At 49.1% G+C, this 13084-nt stretch overlaps 1 protein-coding gene across 1 annotated transcript; it reads right to left on the bottom strand.

The window, feature by feature from the left end:
* Positions 1–4776: 4776 nt before the first annotated feature.
* On the bottom strand, positions 4777–10880 carry MSX2 (msh homeobox 2). The gene is made up of 2 exons (XM_007190323.2): positions 10392–10880; positions 4777–6510 (listed from the first exon to the last, which is right to left on the bottom strand). The coding sequence occupies exons 1-2, from the start codon at positions 10768–10770 to the stop codon at positions 6083–6085; spliced, it is 807 nt and encodes a 268-aa protein (XP_007190385.1). The 5' UTR covers positions 10771–10880; the 3' UTR covers positions 4777–6082.
* Between the last annotated feature and the right edge of the window lie 2204 nt (positions 10881–13084).

The following is a 13084-nucleotide window of genomic DNA, read 5'->3' as shown; positions in this document are numbered from 1 at the left end:
GGCCGGCAGCGGGCGGGGCAGAGGGGCCGCGCGCGGGGACCTGGCCCTTCTCCGCCAGGCGGCTGCCCTTCTCGTCCGCGACGCCCAAGGTTCCAGGGAGAAACCCAACGACGTGCCCTCCTCCCGCTCAGGGGTCTCTCCCTTACTGGCTTGCCAGGTGCAGCAGGGGCGGGAAGGGCACAGAAGGGATGAGGTGACCAGGAGCCCCCTGCGCTAGGGCGTAGCGCCCGGAGGAGCAAAGTCGGCTCGCGCTAGCTGGGCTCCCACAATCCGGTACGGAATCGCTGGAATCGGGGAAGAAAGAATAAGAACAGAGAACGAACGAGAAGGGGGAAATAGGTGGAATAAGAATAAATAGAAAACGGAAAAGTATTGAGAGACACAGTGGAGGAGCAAAATGACAGGAAAAGAAGATAAGAAAAGAGGAGAAAAAGAGAAAGTTAAAAATGAGAGCCTGGAATGGAATTATATAGACCGATGATTAAAAAAAAAAAATTAAAAAGATAGAGAGTGGGACAGACATGAAAAAGAATGGAAGGAGGAAAACAGTAAATAAAAGAGCAAAAAAAAAAAAAGATAAAGTGAGGGGTGGGCTAAAGATGAAAGACAAAAAAGAATGGGGAAAACAGGGGAGGTAAAGGTAAGAGGAAAAAGCCAAAAGGAGGCAGCGCTGGTGAAGGGGGGTGTCCCTTCCTCACTTCGCCTCCACCCCTCATCCCAGTCCCTGCCTCAATCTCAGTCAATGCTTTGCCCAGAGCTAAGTGCTGCCTGGTGCCTGGGAGACCTGGCATGTGCCCCCAGCAGCTTGACTCTGGCCCAACCCAAGCCCCCGGCCAGCTCCTTCCCCCTCCAGGCTGGATGAGGGGCGGCTCTCCCCACCCCAAGCCCAGAGTGAGCAGTGGGCTCCCTGCACCCCAATTCGGGCCCCACAAGCCATAAATCACAAGTGGAGGTGCGGGGAGTTCCCGGGGCCATTGCCACCGGAGTCTCTGGAGCCAGAGAACAATTTCTGTCCGTGCTGACTCCACAGACAGGATCAAAACAGCATGAAAGAAATCAGAGCGAGAACGTCGTCAGCAGGAGCTGGACTTCTAAAACCCCCTTCCGCCCCCATAGGCTTCAATATTAAAAAAAACCCCTAGGAGCCTCAGACACTGTATTAATTAGTGCAACCACCCATGAAAAGTTGGGTTTGGAGCGGCATTCTTTGCCCTGTGTGAAAAACCAAGTCTAATAAACAATTGTTAAGTTGGCCTGTTGCCGCTGGTAAATTACATAGCATTAAAAAAATAATGCTTTTCATATTAGGCACTAATTAAAGGTTGGGACAGCTTTAAAACAAGAGAGGGAGGGGGGAAATCAAAGAAAATATAAAAATGTTCTTTCAAGAGTTATGGGAGGTTAATAAAGTGGGTCTGTTAGAGTGAGGCTACTTTGCCCCGAGCTACAGCCAAACTGGAGCCGCCACAATTGGGGCTCAATAAGATAATGATATTCTTTTCTCTACTATTAAAAGCCTCCCAGTGCAAACTTAAAATGATTTATTCAATTTAGGAAATTATGAGGTGTAACTTCAAAGCCCGAGCCCGTTAGTAATGGAAAATACCAGGTTGTTTAAAATAAAATAATCATTGTTTGGAGGACTCAGGACATCAAAGTGTTTTCATCAACAAACGCAGAGGGGTCCGGAGGAGGTTGGAAAGAGTCAGAGGAGGTGGATGGAGTTTGGATTTGATTATTAGGAACCTTATCAGGGCAGGATTCAGGATTCCCGCAGCCTGGTACTCTGTTCTGCTTTGAAGCAGGCTGTTTTGGAAAGTAATTTTACTGCTTTTTATTTAGTTCCTAGCAGGGAGGAGGTGAGAAGGGTTGCTGGGCGTGGGAGAGGGGTGGAGGGGTCCAGGAGTTGACAGCAGACTTTTCCTCGTCGCTCTCTGACCGATTTCATTAAAAAGACCTACAGCATCACCAATCTGGAAATTTTTTTTTCTTTTTTTTTTTTTTTTAAGTTACACTGAAGGGGAAGACAGGCACAATCAACTTCACCAACTGAGGCCTGTCATTTCAGGGAGGGGTGTGTGTGTGTGTGTGTGACGTGGGTTCTTTTATAAATGAGGTTTATGTTTATTCCAAACCCAGCAGTGGAGAGGGAGTGGGGGTGGGGAAGTGGCCTCTCCAACCCGTGGCAAATGAGCTGCTTTTATGGCAAAGAATGGCCGTGGGAGTTTTCATTCGGTCAGACAAGGTTCTGCTCAAAGGCAGGGATCCTCTTTTCAGTCGGGTCAGGCAGACGTTTTACCAGCGCCTGCTCTCATCCAGCCAGGCCTTCGCTGCCTACCTCCTGCCGGCCTTGCCCCAGCATCACCTCCCCGGGGCTGCAGGGGGGAGGGTGGTCAGGCTGAGCCCCAGGTCCCCTGTGATAGAAAAGCTGGGCCCCTGTGTGGGGAGCCCCTTATAGCAATGAGGGGTGGGGAAGGGGATGCAGAGAGGGGCTCCAGAGCTGGGCTGCGCTAGGATCTGGGCTGGGGCATCTGGAGAGCTCCCTAGGGCCCAGCATCCCACAGCTCCTCTGAGACAGCTCCTTCGGGGCCCCCCTTTGCCAGACTTCATGCCCACCACCAGGCTCACACTTAGGTCTGAATTCTGCTGCTGTCCCTTGCTGACTCTGAGACCTTAGTGAGCCACCCCTCTGAGCCTCAGTTTGCTCAACTATAAAATGGCATCAATAATACCTCCCCAAGGGTGTGCAGAGACTAGATGAGATGAGCCAGAAGATGCCTAGTTCTGTACTTAGCAAGAGCTCAATAAATGGGATTTCATCTCCTTTTGTCCCCTCTTTTCTGAAAGCAGGGCCGTGTTTCTGGGAAGTTTTAGATAAAAGCATTGAGAAGTACGGGAGGACTGGGGGGGGAGTTGTGTGCCAGGCTCCCGGCAGCGCAGGCGACGATGGCCAAAGCCGGCACAGTGACATCTTCGGTTTTAATTTCCAAGGCGCGGCTGCGGGGTCCTTGGTGAGACAGGGTCCTTCTGTTGCCCCAGGTGGTTAGCCTGGTCCCTGAAACACCTGGCATGCCAAGCCCGACATAAGTGGGGACCGTGGCGACCGCCAAACCTAATGCAGGGCAGGCGGTTCGGAGGGAGCCCCAGAGCAAGGCGCACCGGCGGGCCCGCGGACCTCTGGCCGTTGTCTGGGCCCCGAACCCGGCCGCGTCCTCGACGAGGTAACCCCATCCGCCCAGGAGCGCAGGGGTGCGTGTATTGGCACCTGAGCGACTCTTTTTCCCTGTCTCGGCCTCAGTTTTTCTTTGGGATTTAGGGCGATTGGGGTAATGCGCAGGCGCTCAGACCGTTTCCAATCCACTCCGCTGACCACACAGGACGCAGCCCGGTTCTCCGAAAAACACTCTAGTCTGTGACCCCCTCCTCCCGGGGGCAAGCTGAGTCTTAACCCAGAGTCGGCGTCTCCGGATCCCCCACCCCGGGCTGAGATTGCCCGAGGCTGCGGGGTCCGAGAGGCTCCGGGAAGGAAGCTCGCGGTGGACGGGCTAATTAGGGCCCCAACTTGGCGGCTGATGACGAAACCGGGAACGGCTTTGGCCTTTGGGAAACGTATCCCACAAATGAGGATGGCTGGGGTGGCCCAGCGGGATGGCCAGGGCACACTCGGGGAGGTTTGGGACGTTCCTGCGGTTCACTCCAGCTCGGGGGCCGAGCTGGAAGAAATCGGTCGGACCCCAGCTTCGGAGCAGATCCCAGATCTTGGATCACACTCCGCAGGAGAAACTCACCGACCGACCTTGGGAGCCTCTGCCCCACCAGAAAAATGGAGTTTCCGGCGCTCACCTCTAAACTGGATGTCGGCACAAAGGAAACTGGGACGAAAGCGCTAGTCCTAGTAGGTGCCAGGTGCCAATCTCCCCACCGCTCAGGCTCCGCAACAGGAAGTTCTCGACTCCCTTCCAACTCGTTCCCAGGTCACTCGAGCTTCTCATCCGAAAACAGCCCTCGGAAAGTTATCATCAATGGCCACTTGGTTTCTTTGTGCAAGAGAAAGTGGAGTTTAAGATTCTTCCCCGCCTCCCCCACCCATTACCAATTTATTTTCATGGTGATGCCTCAAAACCCAAGCCTGACCCCCGTTCTGTAACCAGTGGAAAGGCAGGCTGCAAAGCAAAGGGAACTTGAATGAACTACCTTCCCCCCTACAAACCGAAAAGAGCATTTGTTCAAGGCCGATCTCCTTGGAAGGAGCTAGGAATGGTAAACGGAATGTGATTTGACACAGTCCTGAAAAGGGCAGCAGGCATCCATCTAACCCCCTCTCCCCCTCAGTGAACGCATCTAGTTACCATCTACATTTGCAAAGAACTATATAGGTCCCTTCCCTCAGCTCGAAGCTTGTTGTTGTGGTAGCTGAGAGATTTCAAGTTCAAGATTCCCGCCCCCCACCCCCAATCATCCACAAACCCCTCAGATTCTGGCCGATCCCTGGGCCCTGCCACTTCTAAGCTCATCTTTCACTGGAATTTGAAAAACTCCTAATAGCAATTTTCCATGAGTAACACAAGCTGCCAGAGGAAGCATTTCAAAGTCTTTTGCTATTTGCTGTAGACTTCCCTACCCCGGGCTGAATCTGGCCACAGCTCTTGATTGATTCACATTAAAATCATCATAAAAATCACCAGCCCCCCTCCCCCATCTGGGTGGCATTTCTGGGCTAAGACCAGCTAAAGAACAGAGAGCGCCTCTTAAAAATAATTGTGACTTTGGACAGACTTTACTGCAATAAAACAAACGTTTAATTTAATTCAGAATAAAGGATAAGAAATAACTCTTCAATAAAATATATAAAATTATACAAGGCACCCTTTCAAAGGGATAAAAGTATACTTGGATGGGCGAGGGGGAGCTGGATAGAAAAATGAAATACCAAGGAGCTATATGGGCTGTCTGACAACACCATTTTTTTATCAAGTCAAAACATGGCTTTACCCTCTGCCCCCAACATGTTAAAAAAGTATATAAATTTTTCTAGTAAGTTTAGCACATACAACAGGTACACACACAGAGAAAGCATGATTTTTTTTCTTTTTAGATCTATTCATTGTTCAGGAATATTTAGTATAGATAATGGTTACAAGATATTCATATTTTTTAAGCAGAGAATTAACTACACACACCCTCCCCCCCAAAATCACCTTTTCAATGTGTGAGGACTGATGTACCTAGTGGTTCACAAAAACCATCAATTCCTCCCGACATGCTTTAAAACTTTTCACTCTCCAATTATCTGAAATGAAGTTAAGCAACAGCCTTGAGAGGAATTAGGAAGGACTTCCATTTTCCACCTTACCCCGAGGCACTCTCAGGATTCTTCTCATCCCCCTTTTATTGATCTTACAAAAACGTTTAACAATGTGTAACAAACGAGGTGGAGAAGGGGAAAAAAATAGGGCCAAATAGGGTCATATCTAGTGAGTTTTTAAATGCACGTAAAAAATGCAAAAACATGATGTGTCCCCTTCTCTGGAATCTTTCCATATCTACTGCCTATGCACATAGTGTCTAATTCTAATGTTTGCAAGTCAGTCATCCAAATCATCAGATTTCAGCAATTTTAGCAAATAATTTGTCTCCCCCATAAGAAAAAACAACAGGTAGACTTAATTAAGCAGTCTCTTTTAGGAAGGTGATATATAGAGAAAAAGGATATATATATATATAGATATAGATATATATATATATATATATAAATTTTACCTTTCAAAATAATTTGATTTTTACGTCTGCTGTATAAAAATGTATTATATTTTATTATATATATATTTATATATAAAAACCATCAGAGCCAATCTTGTGAAAGGAGAAGGGGGGGGGGTGGCATCTGGAAGATTACACCAAGAAAACGGGGCTTGGGTGTCTCCAGTCAAAAGAACCAATTTCAACTATGTCTGTGGCCCTGTCGATCTAGCCGCTGAGGGTGGTGCATGCAAGGTTTGCAGAGCGGGACTGTCTTCTTGCAGAGGGAGGGGGAAGGCTTTTAAACAAACATCCATCCCGGAGTCTACTGAGCTGGTCTTCCTTAGGACAGGTGGTACATGCCATATCCCACTGGAGTCGCATAGAGTCCGACGGGCGGGATGGGGAGCACAGGTCTATGGAAAGGGTAGGACGCACCATATAGGGAGGCTGCTTGCAGGGGCGAGTTGAGGGGGAAAGGGAGGCTGAAGCCAGAGGGCAGCATAGGTTTTGCAGCCATTTTCAGCTTTTCCAGTTCGGCCTCTTGCAGTCTTTTCGCCTTGGCTCTTCGGTTCTGGAACCAGATTTTGACCTGTGTCTCCGTGAGGTTCAGAGAGCTGGAGAACTCTGCCCGCTCTGCGATGGAGAGGTACTGTTTCTGGCGGAACTTGCGCTCCAGAGCGAGGAGCTGGGAGGTGGTGAAGGGTGTGCGTGGCTTCCGATTGGTCTTGTGTTTCCTCAGGGTGCAGGTGGTGGTGGGGCTCATGTGTCCTAGGGAACAGAGAATGGGGAGTGAGTTAGCAGAAGAAAGTGGCTTTCTCGCCGGTTGTGTCCGTGGGGGCGGAGGGGGGGTCTCCCCTCTTCACCTTTCAAAAAGGTACCTCGGTCAAAACCATGTGTGGTTGGATTTTTTTTGTGGGGGGGGTGGGGTGGGGATAGAGAAGGACCATACTTAAATGGATAAATTGTTTTGTTTTTAAAAAATTGAATCTTTTCCCAAAAGTTTGGGAGTTTTATGGTGTAACAGAACTTGCTACATGGAAAACAAACAGCATTAGAGATAATGAAATATGGACAGACCCCTCATAAGTCAAAGAGAGCTGAGGGTTCTCTGAGAAACAAAACCCCATCTCTTCTTGATATCGCCTATCTTAAAAATGGGGGGCTGGGTTCATGATAATCCTCACATCCCTAGGACACTGAGATAATCACATATGAGAAGGAAAATGAAAAGGGTCTTATGAACTGGGTCCATCCCCTCTCTGCACCAGGAGAAGTTGGATTGCATCAACATATTTATGAAGGATAATCGTGCCGATAAGGTCTGCAGTAAATTAATAGCATCTATGGATTGGTGAGCAGCCTCATGCAATAAACAACCACACAGCTGTCATTCCCTCCAGTCTACAGATTATAAAACCTGAACATCATTTTACAGATCTGGATGTGGGATAACTTTCTTGGCTGGGTGCTTCTGTAATATAAACTTTACTAAGAAGGAGGGGAAAATTAGCTCGCCCATAAATGTAAATGTCAGGGGAAATCACGCTGCCTCCTGAATTGAGAGCATGTGATGACATTTTAGCCATCTCTCCTACCCATTCTATGGTTTGGAGGCAATGTGTAAATGATTAGCTTGTTGTTGGAATTGAGAAAGAAGGAATAACAAGCAAAATAAAGGTATGCCAACAGCATCCAGACTCCATATTTAAAATGGGTTCAATTATAGGAAATCATAGGACAGGGCATCCTTGTAATTCCATAGCATCAAGTAACTTCGGGCTTTTCCTTCAAGGAAGCTGGGGTGGAGCTGAGGGACAGATGCTAAACAATTCATTTTCTGCATTTGGCTTTTATGAGCTATGCTAATTTTCCAAATGTAGCCACCGTAGTAACTCCAAAGCACTCCAAAAGGAGAATGTCGCATTTCTTGTCTAGTTACTTTGGTGGCCCAAGAAAGAGTTTACACTTCATACTTGAAGGTGACACAAGTCCCAACCCAGCCTCCATTTCCAGTAAGAAATGGATTTGTCCTAATGTGTCATTGTTAACCATCACTTTTAAATGGCTAAAAAAGAAAGAGGTAGTGAGTTCTGCCGTCAATCAAAAAACAGAAATCTGGGAGAGAGATGGGTAAGAAACTACCACAGGAGAGTAGACTTTTGCACATGCTAATCCCTAAGTAAGCCAGAGAGCTGGGGGTGCCTACTTCTTAATTTACAAATAAAATAACAACAATCAGAGACTCAGGGACCTGTGAAATTCTCATCCTTCACAAACGTGACCTGGCTAGCTGGGAGGACCCAGTGGTCACAGCTCAGATACCAAGCTCCTAGAATCTACACTTGCCTCTGCTCCACGTTTGGAAGCGATTCTGTGCTTGGGCACGGTCATTCTGGCTGCTCCTAGGGGCTGCATTTGAATTATGAAATCCAGGCGACGGGATCTCATGTGTGTATCAAAGCTTCCCTCCCAGCGCACCTCTCCCCACCCTCCCACTCTCCTCCCCATTTTAAAACCAGCCTGAGAAAGGGTGCGATTATACAAAGCAAAACAGCATTTATCCTACTGCCTCCTGAGAATAACAAAACCCGGGCCAGGGCAGGTGGCTTCCTCCTGCCCCAGGCTCTGTCGCTAGGCTCCCCCAGACCCACCGCTCCTACCACAGGGCTCCTGAGGCCATCTCCAGGCCCAAAGCACCAATGACCCACTTTTTAAAAAAAATTATATCCTTTCTCAGAATCTCCTACTTTCCTCATGGAAGGGTCACATCCAGGGCCCACGGCTGCCTTACCTTAGGCCCCGGCAGGCATGCTTACAGAACCCCAGGAACCTAAGAAAGTGGAAATGTCTGACCTCTGAACACCACTCCCTGTAAGGCCTGAATCCTTGATGCGCAGCTGGGAATTGACCTAGGCCTAGGAATACACAGGCACTCAATATCTGTCAAACAAATTAAGTCCCTTAAAGTTTCTAAGCCTCTATTTCACCATCAATAAAATGGGTAACTAATACCAATCCTGCAGTGTGGTTCAGAGTACCAAATTTTAGAATGCCCAGAGTCTTGTCTGCCATCAGATAGGTGATCATTAAATGCCCCCAAGTCTTTCTTGTCAAGCCCAAACTCGACGTGTGCAGATTCCTCTGAACTCTGCTGAAATGTCCTCATCTGTTACCGAGAGGCCAGCTTTAGCCACACGGAGATCAGATAAGATAATACGGTGAAAAGTGCTATAAAGTACTGTGCAAACTTGAGTTTAAATTCTTTGAGTCCTTAATCTCCACGCCCTTTGAATCTTTGGGAGTTTCTAACAGGGTGGAGAGAGATGCCAGAGGGGACAGCCACTGATGCCTGGTTATGTGGCCTTGTTTTGTTCACAAAATACTTTGTATCTCGAGTTTTCCGGGCTGATGGGAATGGGGTAAAATGTGATGCTCCCAGCTTTCGGAAAAAGTCCCTATGCAGGCACCCTCTCTCTCACCTTTCCTAGAGGTAGAGTGCAGATAGAGAAATCTTAAAGGCTGGGAGACAGAAGTAAAAGGAGCTACAGGGAATGGCTTCTCCATATTGCAAAAGGACCCAGGGCCCAAAAATGGACGTAAACGCTGGAAGAGAAAGCAGCTCTCCTGAGACTCTCTGTTCTCCTTCCTCATTGGCAGGAAGCGGGGTGCAGGTGTTCGGCCCTCTGCTTGGTCTCTCTGGGGAGAGGGATCAAGGTGGCCAGGGTGGGGGCTTGGACACCAGAGCCCCTTGCCCAATTCAGCCATTGTTGGTGACCTGGCTCAAGCAAGTTCAGTCCTCAAAGTATGCATGTCTGAAAACTGGGATAACCACAGGTCCCGGGCTTCTGCCCACACTTCGGGGTTCCAGCGATGATCGGGATCTGGTGAACTAATAAGCATCACTTTGTAAACTCAAGCGCTGCTGGAATGCTGTTAATTATTACTCTGGGCCAAGCGGAGCCCCACGCTGCTGACCCCAGCCCGCTCCCAGCGAAGCGACGGGCTGGCCGCCGGGACGACCAGGAGACATTTCCTCGCCGCATAAGTCTCTGCCGCCATCCCTCCGTGTTACCGTGCTTCGATACCCGCGGGACCAATGGAAGATGATCATTTCTACCCAAAGTCGGATTAGATTTTAATTAGCTCATCTTTATAATGAGGGCACACCTCGCAGGGTTGTGAACTTCGAAAGACAGTTAAGACACTCTGCTTCTGCCTGGCATATATTCCGGTGCTCATTAAACGTGGATCCTTCTTCATTCCCCAGACTGAGACCCCGAGGGACAGTGAAAAAAAGCGAAGTGGGCTGAGCGCAGGGCTGAGGGTTAGAGAAACGGATACCCAAGCGACCCCGCAAACCCAGCTGGGTTCGCCCTGCAAAGATCAGGGCGTTGGCAATTGTGTCGAATATTCTGTACAGCTAGGGGATCCCAAACACGCGCTGCGCGGATATTACCCAGAAGGTATCTTGGATGCCGCGGGCGCGCTGAACTCTGGGGATATTAAGGGGCCAAGAACTTGTAATGCTTGCTTTTCGAGGCGCATAGTACAGAGGGGTCTCCGTACCCCTAGCTTGGAATACTGACCCCCAGTTCCCTCCTACCCCGAGCACCCTCCTACCCCTTGTCCCGGCCTCTGCAGGCACTCACTTGGCGGCGGCGAATATCTGCCCGGTTCCTGCATCCATGCCGCTCCATCTTCTGAATTTTCCGACTTGACCGAGGCTGTCTCGAAGGGCTTGACCAACGGCCCGGGGCTGTGCGCCTCCCGGACGCTGTGTCCGGGCAGCAGAAGTGGCCGCAGGGTGGCCCCGGCGGAGGCGCTTTCGGCTGGCAGTGGGGAAGTCTCCTTGGGCGGCTTCTTGTCCGACATGAGCGCCTCCACGCTGAAGGGCAGGCTGGAGACCTTGACGCGGCGCTCCTCCGCGGCCCCGTCGGCACCCCCAGGCCCCGGGCCCGGCTCGGCCACCGTCGCCGGGCCCTCCTCATCAGACGAAAACAGGTCATTGCCTTTGGACGGAGAAGCCATGACTTCTCTGCCCTACGTAGCTCCCGGCGCGCGACTCCGCTGGCTACCAGGCAGCTGCGACTCAAACTTTTTTGGGGGGGGAGACGGGAGGGGCGCGCCGGCAGCCGTGCCTTTCCTCCAAAGGGAAGTGAGAGACTCGGCTCAGCCAATCCGAGCCGGCCCTGGCGCTGACGCCACGGACGCTCGCCTCCGATTGGCTCTTCCGGAAGAGGCTGGGGCCTTTTTTTTTTTTTTTTTTTTTTTCTGTTTGAAATAAATTAGGAGTTAATTACAGGAGCAGTCAGCAGAGTTGTTATCAGGCGATCCCTCAAGGGTTATAATCACGCCAAAACTGAAAAGTCTAAGGCGTAATTAAGGCCGATTATTTAAAGAGGAAGTTCGCGGAGTCCCATTTCTTCTCTCTATTGACCCCTCTTTTTAAAAGGTACCCCGCGCCAGAACATGTTTAAAATCTGCAACTGACATTGCAAAAACATTTATGAAGCTCCTAACTATGGGTCGAAACTGGGCGAACGTAACAGTTTTAGGGGTCAGCACTGAAAGCAAGGGCCAGCATCCCTGCTAAAAGAAATACTACATGCATGGCGCTTAGAAAAGCAGGTATTTCGCTATCAGCAAAGTGCCCAGCAGCCTCCGCTATTACTATAACTCCCTTAGGAGAGGGGCCGGAGCGAGCTAGAGAGGTAGGTGGTCACGGCTACCCTCTCCCAAGTAGTTCCAATTGGAAAATTTAAACCAGAGCTTTCCATCTCTTCCACTCGAAAACAAAACCAGCGCACTCTTAGAAACTTGGAATCCTCGAGTTTTCTTTTCCCTCAATCTCCTCTCTGAACATCCGGATCCGACCTTTTTCTTAAGACTGCGTGCATTGTGTGTTCATGAGTTTGTCTGAGCCTGTGTTTGTCGTGTGTTTGTTTGGGTACCAGTGTTTGCCTTCAAGGCGGAGGAGGAGTGAGGAAAAGGCATAGATAATATCTAGTGCTTCCCAACCCCCTCCCCCCACACACACACCCTTGCAAGTCTCAGAACTGGGTGCCAAGTTTGCCCACCCCGGACCTGTGTATCTTTTGGGGAAGGACATTTTTATTCATTGCACCTGGTTAAAAAAAAAGTATAGATATCCCCACCCCACTTCAAATTATACCCTGGGTAATTACATCTCAAAGCCTTAGTGATGACTGTCTCAGTATGGGAAAGGGGAGAGCGCGTGGACTTCCAATGTGCAGAGGCCTCCAATCTCTCTGCAGGCCGCTGGGCCAACACCTATTTCTTCAAATGACTCTTTCCAGGCTGCAGCTGCCTTTTCCTATATCTGAGCGATTATCCCGCAAGTGATGAGGTGAATAGAAGTGACCCGGCTCAGGGACTTGCACACAGCAGATGCTTGCTAAACAGTTTCCAAAGCCTTGGAAGGAAGGGACACTGTTTTTAATTACTGAGATGACCAGAGCTTGGGGCTACTTCCCCGTTCAAGACTTGTAGAGACTTGACCCCCAGATCCACTTCCCAGAGCACCTCCCTTCACCCCAAACCTCTGCCTGGAGTGAAACTGTGCTGGCGGCCTAGGACAACCAGAAAAGGTGTTATCTGAATCTTAGAGGATAAAACAATCTGCATTGGCCACTTAATTCAATTTGATTAGAAATGGTCCTGAATAAAAGTTTAAAAGTTAAGTTCTAACCACAGCCTTCTAAAACCCCCTTCTCCACCACTATCAACAAACTGGAAGTTCAGAGAAAGTTATTTTTAAAAAAAACTAGGAAAGTTATCTGGAGATATATGCCTTATGCATTTTCCCCTTGAGTCATACTTGATGATAGTTGGCTTGATATGCATCTCAAATACAGTACAGGTAAACCCACATTAAGTTCTCTGCCTCCTAGAGGAAACCAGCAAGGTGCAAGCTACATATTTTGGAAGCAAACCTGAAATTCGTTTAGCCCTCTGCTGCCAAAACGTACCCAGCCACTGTTTGATAATTGTTCTTGAAAACTCCTTGTTAATATGTGTCAATTAGGGGGCATGCAAGCTCATTCCTGGGTTTGGTTTTTTTTTTTTTTTTTAATTAGTACTAATAGAGAGAGCTCTTTTATTTTGATGAACTTTTCTGGGAGAGGATAAGGTAGGTACCCCTCCCTACTCTCTGGTCCTGATGTCCAGGCAAAGGACAAAAATTGTAAAGCCAGAAACGAGAAAATAGTAGAGATTAAACAAACAACTGGTGTTCCAAGGGAGGTTGCCAGCCTCTGGCCATGAACAGGAGAGATGCCCAGGGAGCAACCAGCCTGCCCGTCTTGTTTTCTGCCTGCTGAGG

Source organism: Balaenoptera acutorostrata, chromosome 2 (assembly GCF_949987535.1).
Source record: "Balaenoptera acutorostrata chromosome 2, mBalAcu1.1, whole genome shotgun sequence".
Classification (NCBI taxonomy): Eukaryota; Metazoa; Chordata; class Mammalia; order Artiodactyla; family Balaenopteridae; genus Balaenoptera; species Balaenoptera acutorostrata.
The sequence above is the reverse complement of the archived record's forward strand: the minus strand, read 5'-3'. Positions and strand labels throughout refer to the sequence as shown.

Bases quoted from the DNA above. Each gene is read 5' to 3' on its own strand.
- MSX2 (XM_007190323.2), bottom strand. From the start codon at position 10,770: ATGGCTTCTCCGTCCAAAGGCAATGACCTGTTTTCGTCTGATGAGGAG. The intron at 6,511-10,391 runs GTGAGTGCCTGC...TCTGTTCCCTAG, and splicing joins CAGATATTCGCCGCCGCCAA to GACACATGAGCCCCACCACC.